The following is a 16,778-nucleotide window of genomic DNA, read 5'->3' as shown; positions in this document are numbered from 1 at the left end:
CTGATTGAAACTGCCCACCCTGGCCAGGCACCATAGTAACTTTGCATGAGCTGTTTTATGACAGGAGATCCTGATAAGGAATACGGAACTAATAAGCCACCACCAACCGGAAGAGTTCAGGAAAGGTCGAAAGGAGACACCGCGTGTCCATCCACTTTCCAGAATCCCTCTCGCTAGCATCCGTCTTGGCTGAGTGATGCCTGCGCCACCAGGAAAGACTCTGAATTAGAATGATTGGCCAAAGACCACCCGGAAACTAATCCCATCACCATAAAACCCGAGACTGCGAGCCACATGGCAGAGCAGTTCTCCTGCGTTCCCTTACCCTACTGCTCTCCAACCGGGTGCCCTTTCCCAATAAAATCTCTTGCTTTGTCAGCACATGTGTCTCCTCGGACAATTCATTTCCGAGTGTTAGACAAGAGCCCAGTTTCAGGCCCTGGAAGGGGTCCCCCTTCCTGCAACAGAAAGAAGAGGGTGAGGCAGGTGTGCAGTGGGAGGCAGGATGCAGTGGGGAGTAGGGTGGCCTGGGACGCCTGGTTGGGGGCACGTGGTGAGGAGAGGACTTGGGAGGCATCCTCTTCCTGATCCTGGATGCTACACTCACAAGGTAACACTTACCTCAGACTCACAGGTCACGAAGATCAAATGAGATAACAAAAAGTGAAAATATTTTGCAAACTAGCAAGTTCTAGGACTATAACACATTATTATTCATTATCATTCAAAGTTCCCTGTGGGGAATCACAGCAAACTTTTTAAGGCACAAATATAGCTGGATGGCCTACAAGGTTGCTAGTTCATACCTTACCTGGAGCAGAGAAGCAGTGAAGAGTTTTGGCGTAAAACTTACCTTCCTGCTCCCAGAAAACAAAAAGTTTTGTTGTTGTTCTTTAGTCAATAGAGTATTCTCTACCCAAAGAAGGTAGCAGTCTATGTTTGAAAAGCTGTGGAAGTGTAGGTGAAGTTGTGACTGAAACCATTTAACAGAATTACAAAAGAGAGAGCCATGTTATTTTATTTTTGGTTGCCCCACTCAGTTTGTGGGATCTTTCTTCCATGACCAGGGATCGAACTTGGGCCCTTGGCAGTAGAAGTGCGAAGTCCTAAGCACTAGAGCGCCAGAGAATTCCCTGAGCTGTGTTATTTTAGCATAGGAGAACATAATAAACTATATACTATGTGTCTAAAATCTAAGGCCTCTGAAGAAGGCCTAGCTCCACCAACCCATTTTAATAGATAATCATTATTTGCTGTGTTTGGTAAAGATTACAATTAAACTATCTACTAAAATTTAACAGACAAGGAAAAGGTAGCCAACAGAAAACTAAACTAGGTTAATTTGTAGAGAAATGACAGGTATGCATAATTTCCTTTAAAGAGATAGCCTTTATTTGAAGGATTTTTACACTGAAGAATTCAAAAAGTGGTAGGTTTTTGGAACTTACTGACCTGTATTGAAAAGGAACTGTTGACAAAGATTCACCAGAAATGATTTGAACAAGCAAGAAAATATAGTTACTACTACCGAAACCTACTGAAACAGTTCCAGGACATACGGTTTCTCTGACATAACAATACCTCTAAGTGCTGTCATGGATATGAAACTGACTCTTATTACTTTTCTAAACACACAGTGGTATAGTTAACAATATTCAATCACTTCTGTTCTTTCCTGAATATATAAAAATTAAAATACCAATTAAAAAACTAATATATTCTTCTCTTTAAATGTTTCTTACAGATACAATTTCCATATTTTCAGTCAATAGTGGTGTGGTTTAAGAGATATTTCATTCACAAGTCAAACAACAATCTACCCAAAGGGAACTGATAGTCTTTAGGCTCGTAGTGCAAATGAAGAGTTCGGGAATGCAGCAACTGACATTTCTAAAATACAAAACAGATCAAATTCTTAGGAGATACATGCAATAAGCTCTATTAAGCAGCTGGCCACAGAACGAGAACATTGGATCATGTCACTGGTGATTTCACTGGGACGCCAGGTATTTCCAAACTCAACTCGGACTCTCATCTTAGGCTTTGTATTTTGCTTTTCCAGTTTCGCTAATGACACACACGTGCTATAAAGTAAAAATTGAGAAATTTACATTAGAAAAGCATCATCTGAAGTGAAAGGCAAGAACAATATTCGGCATGTCTTCTACAAATGGTATTATGCTGCGGGGGTCTTAGTGAAACCAACAGAGGTCTGTGTGCCTCCCCCACCTTCCTCACCCATGCTCACAAACGCATTCTCCAGATTCCTGCCTCCAGAGGAGGAGGTGGGTATTTGAAGGAGAGTGACTTGAGACAGAAACTAGTTCCTTTCTTTCTTATGACCATATCCATCATCTGAAATAATAATGGGACGGTTACTGTGTATTAAAGCTGTTCAACTGTTGAGCCAGCAAGAAGTGTCACCCTCGCCTGGCCAAGTTCCAGCTCTAAGGACGTCTGTACTTGACTACAGCTTTATGCGACTAATGGGAACCATCAGTCTGTTCGAATTATGAGGTGCTGGAAAGAGAAAACAAGTCTTCCCTTTTGTAAATTTTTACATGGGTTCTGAAAACTGAGAGTGAAGAAAAGAAGCATTACTTACATTCAAGTCCCTGAAGTATTCATTATAGTCAAGGGCATATCCCACAACAAACTTGTCTGGAATTTCAAATCCAACAACTAAAAAGAACCATAATTCATCATTCAGATACAGAAAACATCACTTTCAAATCTAATATGTGTAAACATTCTCTAAAGTAACTCTAAACCATTTCATATAAAACTTATTTGGGTTAAAGATGGTTAAATGATTGACGAAAAGTAATTCACTTACAGTCTGGTTTATATCCAACACTTCGAGGGGTCCTTTTCATCAGCAAGCTGTTAATTATAAAATGTGACATGTGACACGTGGAGACACCGGAGGGCATTACAGAGAACATGTGTGTTCTGCAACATGGTTTCATCTGCCGTTTAGCCTGCTATGGTCAGTTTTCACAAACTCAAAGAAAGACTGTGAAATGGAGAGCAACATCACAGGGCTCCCTGGGCAGGGGCAGCAACGAGTTCACACTACAGATGGGGCCCTTGACTGATCTCCACCTGGGACAGAAGGGACTGTTCTGAGAACTGCCCCCTGACTACCCACATGCCCATCAAAGGGCAGCTCATTGGGAGGATGAATGGGTGGGGAATGCCAATGAGCAAAGATGATAAGATAAAGGCTCTTAGTCCCAAATCCCCAGAAAACAATCCCTAAGCCACAAATAAGTGGCTTACAAAGAGGCACTTTAGCCAAAAAATAAATAAATAAACTACCACCCTAAAGGAGCCGGTATTTATTTTGGAGAACAGAAACTGCTGGTAGGATTCGGCAACTCTACAAAAGCTAATTTCATAACCCAAATGCTGCCTACAGAATTTTTTCAGCTGTTAAAAAAAAAAACCTGTAATGGTGCTTTGAAAGTCTTTACATATGATAAGGCAGTCCCAAAAAAACTCAAGATTTCACACCTTCAGAGATAAGTATATTAAAAGGGCTGGAAAGGACCTGCACATCAGAATTATCTGGGAACCTTAAAAAATATGTAACAGAACTCAGATGCCCAAGCCATACCCCTCACCAATTACATCTGAAGCTCAAGGGAAGGGACTTTTAAATTCTCAGGTGAGGGACTTCCTGCTCCAAATACAGGGGGTCTGGGTTTGATCTCTGGTCAGGGAACTGGATCCTATGTATCAGAGCTGGGAGTTCACAATGCCACAACTCATGATTCCACATGCCACAGCTGGGGATCAAGGATCCCGAGTGCCATGGGACCTGGGGCAGCCAAATAAATAAATTAAATTAATAATTATTTTAAAAAACTCTCAGGTGATTATGATGTACAGCCTAAGTTGAGAAGCACTAGCCTAAGCCTTAGACTCCAAGAGATCATAGTCTAGTAAGTCCTTCGTGATTCTCCTTTCAGTAATGAGAGGAGACACTTGGACTAGGTTTTCATTTAGAAAGAAAGTAACAAATTGATCACAGCAAAACCCCTTCCATCTACCTGAACTCATTCAGGAACAATCCAGAAAAGGTATCATTAAACTCAGTGCAAGCTGTACTAAGAGCTCAGGGGAACTCAGCACCTTATGTTCCTATAGATCTGAATGAAATAATTGGAAGTTACAAAAAAATGCACAGGGAGGATCCCTGTGTCCTTTCTCCAGTTTCCTCCAATGAACATTTCACATAATGTAGCAGATTACCACGACCAGGACATGGACATTGGTGGACTGACCTTGTCCAGATTTCACCAGCTTTACAGGCTCATATATTTGTAGTTCTAGGCAATTGTATCACATGTGCGGATTCATGTAACCACCACCACAATCAGGATACAGAACTTTCCATCACACATGGCTTTTTCTTGCTACCTCTTTATTTATAGTCACCTCCAAACATCACCTCCTAACCCTTGGCAAACACGAATCTGTTCTCCATTTCTATCATTTTGTCACTTTAAGAAGTTGTATAAATGGAATTATACAGTATATGCCCTTTTTAAGATTGGCTTTTATTGAACAGTCCCTTGATCCTCCTCCAAGTCATTGGTGTGGATCAGTAGCTTGTTCCTTTTTAGGGCTGAGTAGGATTCCATGGTAGGGTGGACCACAGTTTAACCAGTGACCTACCAAAGGACATTTTCATTCTTTCCAGTTTGGGGCTATTACAAATGCAGCTGCCATGAACATGAACACATGGGTTTTTGTGCGGATGCAAGTTCGCATTTCTCTGGGAGAAAAGCCCAGTGTACAGCTGTTGGGACTTGTATGGCAGATACAGGTTCAGTTCCTTAAGAAACTGCCAAACTGTTTCCCAAAGTGGCTGCAGCATTTGACACGCCTCTCAGTTAATAGTTTTTTTATTTGCAATTTAACTTTGAAGTTAAAAAGCTTTCTAGTCATTCTTAACCCTGCTCTGAATAAAAAGAATAAGCTTTATGTTTCCTCTCTTTATGCATAAAGCACAAATACACATCCACTACACAAACAAATGCACAATATATCTGTGATATTAAAATGTAATGGCAAGGAAGAGATTAAGAAAAAAAGGTTGAAAAACAACTGACTTGGGTCAAGTCCATCACTAAGAAATGACCTAGGTATTCTTTGAATACTTCACACCTCCAGCAACAGGAAATACCTCTCTCATGAGGCAGTCTTTCTCAGTTTCTCAGCATATTCCAGGAAAGAGGCACAAAAGAATATCCAGAGAAGTACATACCATGGTAGGTTGACATTTAAAACCCTAAAAGCACGTAGACAAACAAGCAAGGGCACTGATTGGTTTACAGGAAATTGCTTAGAGCACTAGAATGCATCATGTCTACACTTCCATCATGCCTGTCCCAAATCCTGATGATAAACTTGCACCAGCTATCAAAAAAGCCCCGAAGGACAAACTGCAGACATATGACTCAGTGGAAGGCTTACTCTGATTCAACGATGTTCAACAAATACTTTGTTCCTTTAAGACAGGTTTATAAAAACCAGATAATCATTTAGGGGAAAAAAAGGCAGATCACTATCTGACCCCTACACAAAAATTGCCGATTGGTCAAATTTTTAAAAAAAATGAAAAAAAAAAAAAAATCCACACAGGAATGTCAGTCGACAAAACACTTAAACTAGTACAGCATAAACTCAGCCAGGTTTCTGGGTTCAAATCTCACCTTTACAGTGATCCAGCTCTGTGCTTCTTGGATAATCCCCTATGCCTTGCTATCCCCATCCGGGAAGTGGGGCTAACAACTGACCTCAGAGTTGTCGGGAGGGGGGGGGTGAAACTCGAATTAGGGGTAAAACAAACACAGGTAGAACAAAGCAAAAGCCAGACAGCACAGGTAGGACCAGGAGGTGAGGCTGATTCAGAAGAAAGGAAGCAGGCACTGTCCATTTTCAATGTAGTTACAAGACGCAACACACAGGCCCACTCCGTCACTCGACTGCGGGAGCTAAGGCGCTTCAAGGCCTACCCCTTCCCTCCACCTCCTTACTTGTCTTTACGATCCTTGGTCTCAATTTTGCAAAGTGGCCCCAAACCCTCTACCATGCTACCCTGGACAAGTTGGTATCATTACTATATTGTTGAAAAACCAAATATTAATAACATAAGATGATAAGGCAACTGCACTGAAAGGCTTTAAAACGTGACGAATGATTTACAAGGACATTTACTGAGTCTTCTTTGAGATTACATTACTTTTTGAAGATAAAACTAGAGTTGAGAAAATTTACCCTTACAAAGAAGCAAGCACTCTTTTTTCAAATGAAGTAGCTTATGTCAAAATGTTATATACATACCTCGCAACCTTGACCATCTTTGGTTTATGCTTCTTGACCAAGGCAAGCAAAGTCTGCATTGTCTTCCCAGTGTCAATTATATCCTTTCAAAACAAAGAAAAGATATTTAAATGGCAAATAAAACCATCACAGCTTTAAATTCAGTCATTATACAAACACACACAAAAAACCAAAATCCCATGTATAACTGGAATAATGCCATTTTTTTCAGTGCAGTTATTCTCACCACAATTCATACTGAGATATTCTGGAATCTGAAAATCAGTTGGCTCTCAGCAAGCAGTAGGAACGCCAGTCCTCAGGGCTCGATTTTATAGGCACCAAGAGGTCAATGACAGCTAGTTTAAATATATATGCAAGTATGTACACGCATATTTTATTAGAGAGTTGTGCTGCTGCCCTTCATTATAAGAGATTAGATATTTTTTCATAAATTCAAGATGAGGATGCTTTCCTTCCAACTCTTAGTTGCGGGTGGTTAAAAGACCACACTGAGAAACACTGTTTTATATCATCTTAAAAGTATCCAAGGGACTTCCCTGGTGGTCCAGTGGCTAAGACTCCACATTCCCATTGCAGGGGCCCGGGTTCCATCCCTGGTGAGGGAACTAGATCCTGCATGCCCCAACTTAATATCCCGCATGCCACCACTAAGACCAGGTGCAGCCAAGTAAATAAAGACTAAAAAAAAGTATCCAAAATATTAAGATTTTACTATATAGAATGACTTTACATGAAAGTGAATTTTAGCTATTTAGTCAAAAGTAGGACATTATTCAAAAGAAACCCATCTCTAATTGGGAAAATATTTCTTCAACCATAACCCTAATGTTCTTTAGTGAAAATATTCTCTACAGATGGTCTAAAGCAGCGCTCACAAAATGAAGCTGTAAGTCATCAGAAACATCAGGGCTGGGGATTTGTGAAAAATACAGATTTCTGGGCTGTGGTAGACAGACTCTGACTCCCGCCCCCTAGTGGACACATCGAGAATAACCCCCTGCTCCCTGAGTGTGAGCAGGACTTGTGAAATGATGGAGTAGTCATTAGGTTGTGTTACACAAAACGGCTGGAGCAGCCTGGAGAGACATTCGGCTGGTTTTGAAGAAGTCAGCTGCCATGTGAGAGGGCCATGTGCTAGGACATGAGGACAGCCTAGCAAGAAACTGGGGCTCCCAGTCTCGCAACCACAGGAACTCAGTTGTGCCAACAATGGGAATGAATTTGGAAGACAGTACCAGAGTACCATGAACCACAGGTGAGATCAGAGTCCCAGCCGTGATTCAGCCTGATGAGACCTGGGGCAGAGGATTCAGCTACCCTGAACTCAGGCTCCTGATCCCTGAACCCTGAGATAATAAATGTATGTTGTTTTAAGCTGCTTAGTTTGTAGTAATTTCTTTAAGTGGCATCATCCTAGACAAAATGAATCAATCTGAAGTGGAATTAGTGAATCTGCATTTTAAAAGAGCAACCAGTTCCCAGGGATACTCATGTACACAAACCGTTTGGAAAGAGTCTTACTTGTTTATTTACTTTTTTAATCTATAAGCTAAAATCTAAGAACCCTGATAACAATAAAAAAATGAATTAGGGGTTACTGGCAGCTCAGATGGTAAAGAATCCGCCTGTAATGCGGGAGGCCTGGGTTCAACCCCTGGGTCGGGAAGATCCCCTAGAAAAAGATATGGCAACCCACTCCAGTATTCTTGCCGGGAGGATCCCCATGGACTGTAGCCTGCCAGGCTCCTCTGCCCATGGGGCTGCAAACAGTTGGACACAACTGAGCAACTAAGCACATGCTGCTCTTAAGCCTTACACCATTTGACATAAAAGAGTGAGAATTTATTCTATATAGTACTATGATGAGTAATTTGGCAATAACAGTCAAATTGAAAATGTACAAATTCTACAACCAAGTCATTCCACTTCTAAGTGCCTGCACCCGGAAGGAACTCGAACACACGCACACAGGACATCACAAAAGGATGCTCTTGGCAATCCTGTTGTAGTAGGAAAAACTGGAAGCCAACTCCCTATTTGTAGGGCAACAAACAGGTTGATTCACACACTGCAAAGTTATGATGGATTTTAAGGTCAAGTAACTCTATATGTCTCAACATGAATAACCTCAAAACCAATTCTGAGTGAGAATAACAAGTTGCAAGAGAGAACATATAGAGACTATGGGCTTCCTTGATAGCTCGGTTGGTAAAGAATCCACCTGCAGTGCAGGAGACCCCGGTTTGATTCCTGGGTCAGGAAGATCCGCTTGAGAAGGGATAGGCTACCCACTCCAGTGTTCTTGGGCTTCCCTTGTGGCTCAGCTGGTAAAGAATCCAACTGCAATGTGGGAGACCTGGGTTCGATCCCTGGGTAGGGAAGATCCCCTGGAGAAGAAAAAGGCTACCCACTCCAGTATTCTGGCCTGGAGAATTTCATAGACTGTACAGTCCATAGGGTCACAAAGAGTCGGACACAACTGAGTGACTTTCACATGTAAATTATCAAAAGATATGCTTTGTATATGGTTATATATATGCAACAGAAGCATAAAAACATGGATGGGAATGATATATGTAACTTTAATTTTTAAATTCCAAGCCAAAAAGAGAGGGGTAAGATATATACCATAATGTTTCCACTATCCAATTTAACTTAAAAATAAATTACTAAATACTTCTTACAAACGATCTCATTCCCTTATAATACAAGCCCATCACTAAAACTGGTGCAAAGGAATTTCTTTCCCTGGGTTACCTTTAGGACTGCGTATACCAAGTTAGAAAATCATAAACACCATATTAAAAATATGTAAAACTTACTTCGACAATCAAGACATTCTGGAAGAAAAAGAGAAATGAAAATCAGTACAATGAATCAGACAGTGTTTCCAATTATAGTTTAAGTCACATCATAACAAACTCTAAGGATTTCTCCAAATTCTTGTTTTAACCTACTTTACTATATCAAACCCTGATTTAAACAAATGGGCCATCTGTTGGGATTTGGAACTCTTTAATATAAAATTTTCACTGCAATGGAATTTTTAAAATAAAATTTGACCCATATGTTCAATTTTTTAAAAGAGTTTCCATTACTTAAACAGAATAATCTTGGGCAAGTTGAAAAATTTCTCTGGGCCTCAGTTTCCCATGTAGAAATACACTAACGTGTATTCCAACTCCAACATTCAAAAACTATAATTTGTACAATAACTCCAAAATCATGCATTTAACTTACCATATGGAATCCTATTAAAACCCCCATTTTCTTGGTAGGCTGAAATTGATCTGCATGCGCTCATATTCTTGGACTAAACTAAAAAAAGATACCAATGCTTCCTGCTACCATAAACCCTTATCCCAATTTCTACCTCTTAGAATTTTATAGCTGAAAGAACCCTTAGAGGAAATACTGCCTTAACTGTCTAAGGTAGAGAAGAGTCCTATCTATTCTTGGGAATGAGGTAGCATTTCATATACTGATTATAATCAGTCATAAGAAGATTCATGTTATATTATTTATTTGTAGTCCTCATTTGTCTGTCACATACCTATAGCATTAGGTATGATGTTCTCTATACTTTTCTAAGTCAGTGGTTATCAAGGGGGGTTTGAAAGAAACATTTGAAATTTTTTAAACCTCACCTTATTTAATCTGTAATTTTATAACTGCATGTATTTTATAATATACATTATATTACTACAATAGTTCATATACAACACTCTCTTCCTCATATTACAACTAATTTCTCTCTTCTCAAAAGATACTGTAACCTAAATCTTTAGGAAAATTGAATATACAGTTGACCCTTGAACGACAAGGAGGCTAGGGACACCAACCTTCCACACACTTGAAAACCATATATACCTTTACAGCCGACTGTATCACAGTTCCTCCATATTCACAGATTCAACCAACTACAGATTGTGTAGTAGTATAGTACAGATTGATAGGAAAAAATGTGCATATGAGTGGACTCACACAGTTGAAACCCATGTTGTTCAAGGGCCAACTGCAATCAAGTAATGAACCAATAATTGTTTCACCACCCACCATGTGGTTTGCTCAGCATTTTCTCTAGCCCAGCTAGCACATCTGAAGGATAATATTTTCCCACCAGTAACTTTGGCTCACTGATGTGGCAATCAGAACCATGGGATGGAGTTATAGTTTGAAAACAGCATTGAATTATGAGACAGAAAAACTGGAGTCTAGTCTTGGCTCTAATACTAAGTAGCTGCAAAAGCTTGTCTAAATCATAATCAAAGACTTTTAGTACTATGAGACAGTTTACACAAATCAAAGTCTAGAGAGATTAAATATTTGCCACACAAAATTATAGTATCCAGAGTATGGTATCATTACTGTTTAAAAAATAAAAGAATGAGAATTACAACCATTATTGAGAGTTTATTTTATATCAAATAACTACCTCTTTACTTAACGAAAAAAAAAGAGGCTCAGAGGTCAAATGATTTGCTTAAAGTTATAAAAATAGTCAAGTGGATAGACTTGAGAGGTTTTCAGGGTTCAAAGCCCATATTCTCAGCTACTAACTAGAAAAAAAAGGGAAAACTACTCATAGACACAAACTGAAATAGAAAGTCTAAATAATCCACAATCTCACCCCTAAGAAATAACTTCACCCAACTTCTGCATCTTGATTTTTTCCCACAATAAATGAGCTTACTCTAAGTTATTTCAGAAGCAAAGAACTTGTAAGATCACAGAGCTATGCAGTGGGACAGCCATTAGGTGGGAAAGGCAAGGTCGAACGCAATCAGAAAGCTTTGAAGGCTAGGTCCCTTCCAGCACTAAAAACTGATTCTAGGAGTAAGGGCTTCAAATGACTTCTAAATATGGACAAAGCATGCCGAAAGGGAAGGAGAATATGTCTGGCAGAAAGGGAGAAGAGTCAACAGATTACAATTTCTCCTTTGAAGTTTTCAAAAGATGTTGAGGAAGACAACATTAGTTTGGCATGACCCTGATATGGGACCATAGAATTTGACACAAGTGTTGTATGTTAAAATTGCCTTACAGATACTCAGTCATGTAAGTAAGCTATAAGCATTAAAATCTAAAAACCAGAGGAAGAAAAGAACTTTGGAGCTAGACAGACCTAAATTTAAATTCAAGTTCTATCATTCGCCAGCTTCCCTGGTAGCTCAGATGGTAAAGATTCTGCCTGCAATGAAGGAGGCCTGGGTTCAATCCCTTGGTTGGGAAGATCCCCTGGAGAAGGGAATGGCAATCCACTCCAGTAATCTTGCTTGGAGAATCCCATGGACAGACCATGGGGTCGCAAAGAGTCAGACATGACTGAGCGACTAACACTTTAACTTTCTTTCACTCTGCTGGCAGAGTGACTTTGGACAAGTCCTTCAACCTTTCTGAGTCCTAAGTTTCTTGATCTATAAAACAAGAATGATAATATCTACCTCACAGGATTCTTGTGAAACTTTTATAAGTTTATGCCTTTATATTTGGTACTGTATTCATCAGCAAAAAAAATAAAATAAAATAACTGGCAGCTGAAAAAGAAATCATAGCATTCCATCATTTATCACAGGTTACTCAAAAATCATTTCAGTGTATCAGAAGAATAATATTCAAATATTTTAATAGCTCTATTATCTCAGCTAAACGTCTGTACTGGAAGATTTTTGATGTATTAAAACTCTCTTTGCAATTCCTTAAAATAATAGTATATTTGAAGTGTTCGTACTACCAGAAACTGCTGAAAGTTCTACACGATTATTATCACTTGACCCTTTTAACTCTCTGAGGTGGTTGCCAGTATCATCCCACCATACATATGGGAGACAGAGAAGTTAAAGAACCTGCCCAAGGTCACGCAGTTAGGAAGCACTGAGTCAAGCATTGAATCCAAGTTCTCCAGCTCCAGAACCCACACTTTCAGTCACTACATTATACTGTTTATCTTTTAAGAAACGATGTGTGATCTATTTTTAAAAAGGAGGCTTTTCCCTTCATATACTCTTTTGAAGGATCCCAAATTAGATCCCCACAGAAGCATACCAACAGTACTTGGCAACAAGAGATCTGAAGTTTAACGTTGGATTCTGTGGACTCTTTGCTATATGACCTAGGTTAGATGCCTAACTTAGATTGTTTCCAAGGGCTAAGTAACTTGTGTTTGAGTACATAAATAACTATCTAAATTGCCTCCTGGTGATGGATTGAAAGTACAGTATGACTCTTGGTATGGAGTGTTCTTTCCTTCTCCCTCAAGATACATACCTTCCCCTAAGAGGAAGTTTATCTATGAGCTTGCCCCAAGAAATGACAAAAACATCAAATAAACAACCTAACCTTACACCTAAGAGAACCAGAAAAAGAACAACAAGATACATACCTTTCCAGTTAAAGCTGAGAGATCATCTCCACCAATTACTTTTATGTCACCTGTTGACTGGTCGTTCTAATTAAAAAAAAAAAAAGCGTATAAATATACATGTATATCCTTCCATATAATACACACACATTTCAAGTTATCAAATGGGAACTAGGAGATTTAAGAAGTTAGCTATCTCATGTCACACCATTATGATACTCTAAGAATTATGTTTCTAGAAATGAATGACAAAAAATTAAGAAGTTCTAATTAGCCATTACTGATTTGATGCTTTGAAGAGTCCTAAAAATGGGTCACACGCATTTTTGAGTGGGCAGTATTACAGCAGCCACCCATCTTCAGTCTCAGGAATTTCTGAACCATGAAAGAATTTATTAGCATGACAGGTGTCTGGTTCTGGCCCTGGACCATTCCCATGAGTCAATCAAACTGTAGAGTCTGGTCTATATCACACTCAACTCCAAAGATATCTCCCTCAAAAGTCTAGCTGAGGCCCAGGCCATCTTCAGCACAGTCTGGGAAATCAGGTCTGATCAGGAGTCCTTTAAAGCATACCTCTTAGGCTCCAAGTTTTCTGCCATCATAGAATCTAGTATAAACCATTAAAGGAGTTTCAAAAAGGAACGCTCCACACCCACTGTAGCTGGTGGTGATAATGATCGTAATTCAGCTGTGCTGGATTCAAGACAGAAAACTAGTGAACAGTGAATGAAAGAGCTTAGACTTGCCCTTCCAGAGAGCAAACCATACCAAAGTTCTGCCAATTACAATGGTGCTGTAACAGACAAAGAGATCAAGGAACAGAATGGAACCCAGAAACAGACCCAGAAGCACATGAGGATTTAGTACATGATAAAGATGGCTATTTCAAGTCAATAAGAAAAAGAGGAATTATTCAATAAATGGTGTTTCATCAACTAGTAATCCATTTGGGAAAAAAATAATGTACGATCCCTACCTCATAGCGTACACAAAAATAAATTCCAGATGGATTACAATCTAAACATAAAAAATAAAGCCATAAGCAGACCAGAAGAAAATGCAGAGTATTTTCACATTCGCAACAAAAATTGGAGACAACCAACATGTCTATTAACAGGGAATTATTTAAATTAAGGTCATCCACACAGTGTAATACTGTGCAGCTATTAAAAAGAATCTGACAATCTGTACATACTGTCATGAACAACAGTAACTAAAACACCAAGCTGTAGAGCAATGTGCTGCCCATGAAGCCATTTCTGTTCAGCATTTTAAAAAAGCTTATAACTGCAATTACCTCTGAGCAGTGACGAGGGATAAGAAGACTTTCTACTTTCACATGTAGGAATACTTGAGATATTTTGGGTTTGGTTCCAGACCATCACAATAACATGAATGTCGCAATAAAGTAAGTCACACAAATTTTTTGGTTTCTCAATGGACATAAAAGTTATATTTACACTGTACTGTAGTCTATCAAGTGTGAAACAGCATTATGTCTGAAAAACAATGTACATTCCTTAATTTTAAAATACTTTATTGCTGGAAAATGTTATCATTTTTTATGTGGAATCTTAAAAACTGGTACAAATGAACCTATTTACAAAACAGAAATAGAATCAAAGATGTAGAAAACAAACTTAGGGTTACCAGGGGTAAGGGGGGAAAGGGATACATGGGGAGGTTAGGACTGACAGATGCACACTGCTGTATATAAAATAGATAATAAAGACCTACTGTGTGTAGTGCAGGGAACTCCACTCAATACTCTATAACGGCCTCTATGTGAAAAGACTAAAAAAAATGGATATACGCCCATGTGGGGCTTCCCAGGTGGTGCTAGTGGTAAAGAACCCGCCTGGTAGACAAGATGCGGGTTCGGGAATTTGCCCTGGAGGGTGTGGCAACCCACTCCAGGATTCTCACTTGGAGAATCCCACGGACAAGGGAGCTTGGCGGGCTACAGTCCATAGGGTTACAAAGAGTCCCACACGACTGAAGCAACTTAGCACGCACGCACGCATGTGCGTATGCGTAACTGATTCACCGCTGTACACCTGAAACTACCACAACAGTGTAAATCAACTATATTCCAATAAAAATTAATTTAAAAGAACATAAAGACGTGACAGCAAACACTGTGGAGGATGCAGAGAAACTGGACCATTTATACTTCATGTGAGTGTACAGGCACTCTGGAAATGGTACAGGCACTCTGGAAATCAGCAGTTTCTTTAAAAATAAAACATGAAACTATGGTACAACCTCCCCCCAAATATATATAAATAAAAATTCTAACCATCATCAGAGCCTTCAGTGAGTCCTAACCTTTTTGTAATGGTAACATCAAAGATCACTAATCACAGATCACCATAACAAATATAATAATAATGAAAGCTTGAACTGCTGTGTCAATTACCGAAATGTAATTCACAGATGCAAAGAGTGCAAAAGTGTTGCTGGAAAAATGGCACCAATAGACTTGCTTGACACAGAACTGCCAAAAACCTTCAACTTATTTTAAAAAATGCACTATAAAATGAAGCACAATAAAACAAGGTGTGCCTGAATGCTTCTATATACATGTCCATATTTGACGGCAGTGTTATTTTTGAAAAACACAAATGGGCCAACAGAACACAGTGATGCAAACGAGTGTAAGATACAAAAGTATGACTTCCAATATCAAAAACCCTTGCATATCACTTCTCATCGCCACCTCTTATTCTAACTAACTTAAAACCTAGAGTTTCAAACACAGAATAGAAAACAAAAAGTGTATTAAACCTGAAGCTTTCAATGAGCACAACAAATCAAGGTAAACAGCGACATCTTCCGTTGAAATTTGGTATTACACTCCAACTTCAATTGACCCTTTTGTACTGAGGCAAGATCTGAGAACTGAAAAGTATGGAAAGTATGAAATCATGGAAAAAACCCTGTGATCCAAAGGCGACGGTAATAGGGAAACAGACAAGAGAACTCCAAGTATGCAAGACACTGCTGCTCTGGTAGATCTAAATCTCCATATTCGTGTTTGCCCCAAGGGTTTTAGCTTCTAAGGCTTCTTTGATGAAAACAGAAACAACTTTTAAAATGCAGGCTAAAACAGCACATTCATTTACGAAAAATGTTACAGTCCACTGTGCTAGAGAAGGCAATGGCACCCCACTCCAGCACTCTTGCCTGGAAAATCCCGTGGACAGAGGAGCCTGGTAGGCTGCAGTCCACGGGGTCACTAAGAGTCAGACACGACTGAGCGACTTCACTTTCACTTTCCACTTTCATGCATTGGAGAAGGAAATGGCAACCCACTCCAGTGTTCTTGCCTGGAGAATCCCAGGGACGGGGGAGCCTGGTGGGCTGCTGTCTATGGGGTCGCACAGAGTCAGACACGACTGAAGCGACTTAGCAGCAGTTCCCAAATCGCATACAAATGACAACCATGAATCCCTTACCCCACCAGAGGATTTCCCTCACTCCCTCCATTCCCATCTAGGTCAAGGTTCCCACTGTCTCCCTGCTGCATTTCACTACTGAGTGACTCTCAAGTACTTCAAACTTCATGAGATGATGGTACTGGCATGGGAGAACCCAATCTGTCCTTAACTCAGAATGTCACTGTCTACTACATAAAATACCCAGAGAAGCTCTTTGGGTTTACAAATACATACCCTTAGTGTCTTTGTTTCCATTTTATCAAGCTTTCTTTTTTAAAAATATCTATTTATGTGGCTGCACCAGGTCTTAGCTGTGGCATGGGAACTCTTAGTTGCTGCATGTAGGATCTAGTTCCCTGACCAGGGATCGAACCCAGGCCCCCTGCATTGGGAGTGCAGAGTCTTAGCCACTGGACCACCACGGAAATCCCTCCATTTTTAAAAAAATAAAATTTGTGGTTTCATGGGGCCAAACGTGACTACTTCCTTCATGTTCTATGAGTCAGGGTGCTTGTATAAAACCTAAGCTGCGCAAGAAGGACTACATCAAAGTAAAAATCCACAGGCAAGGATGAGAAAATACACTTTTGACCTTTCTGTTAGAGTTTCTTTACACT

The 16,778-nt window shown here is 39.7% G+C and overlaps 1 protein-coding gene and 1 non-coding gene across 5 annotated transcripts in view; both read right to left on the bottom strand.

The window, feature by feature from the left end:
- Window positions 1-1,369: 1,369 nt before the first annotated feature.
- The window catches only part of HPRT1 (hypoxanthine phosphoribosyltransferase 1), a 31,590-nt gene continuing 16,181 nt past the window's right edge, over window positions 1,370-16,778 (bottom strand). For all 4 annotated transcript variants that reach the window (XM_006074802.3, XM_006074801.4, XM_025277370.1 and 1 more), the window contains 6 exons: window positions 12,740-12,805; window positions 9,180-9,197; window positions 6,355-6,437; window positions 2,837-2,883; window positions 2,606-2,682; window positions 1,370-2,084 (listed from right to left, as the gene is read on the bottom strand). In XM_006074802.3, coding sequence (XP_006074864.1) covers window positions 2,037-2,084; window positions 2,606-2,682; window positions 2,837-2,883; window positions 6,355-6,437; window positions 9,180-9,197; window positions 12,740-12,805 — 339 coding nt within the window. In that variant the 3' untranslated portion in view covers window positions 1,370-2,036. The remainder of the gene's footprint in view (window positions 2,085-2,605; window positions 2,683-2,836; window positions 2,884-6,354; window positions 6,438-9,179; window positions 9,198-12,739; window positions 12,806-16,778) is intronic.
- Window positions 16,514-16,586, bottom strand: TRNAG-CCC. The gene has a single exon. It is a non-coding gene; the product is annotated as a tRNA-Gly (tRNA).

Source organism: Bubalus bubalis, chromosome X (genome assembly GCF_019923935.1).
Source record: "Bubalus bubalis isolate 160015118507 breed Murrah chromosome X, NDDB_SH_1, whole genome shotgun sequence".
In the NCBI taxonomy this organism is placed as follows: domain Eukaryota; kingdom Metazoa; phylum Chordata; class Mammalia; order Artiodactyla; family Bovidae; genus Bubalus; species Bubalus bubalis.
The sequence above is the reverse complement of the archived record's forward strand: the minus strand, read 5'-3'. Positions and strand labels throughout refer to the sequence as shown.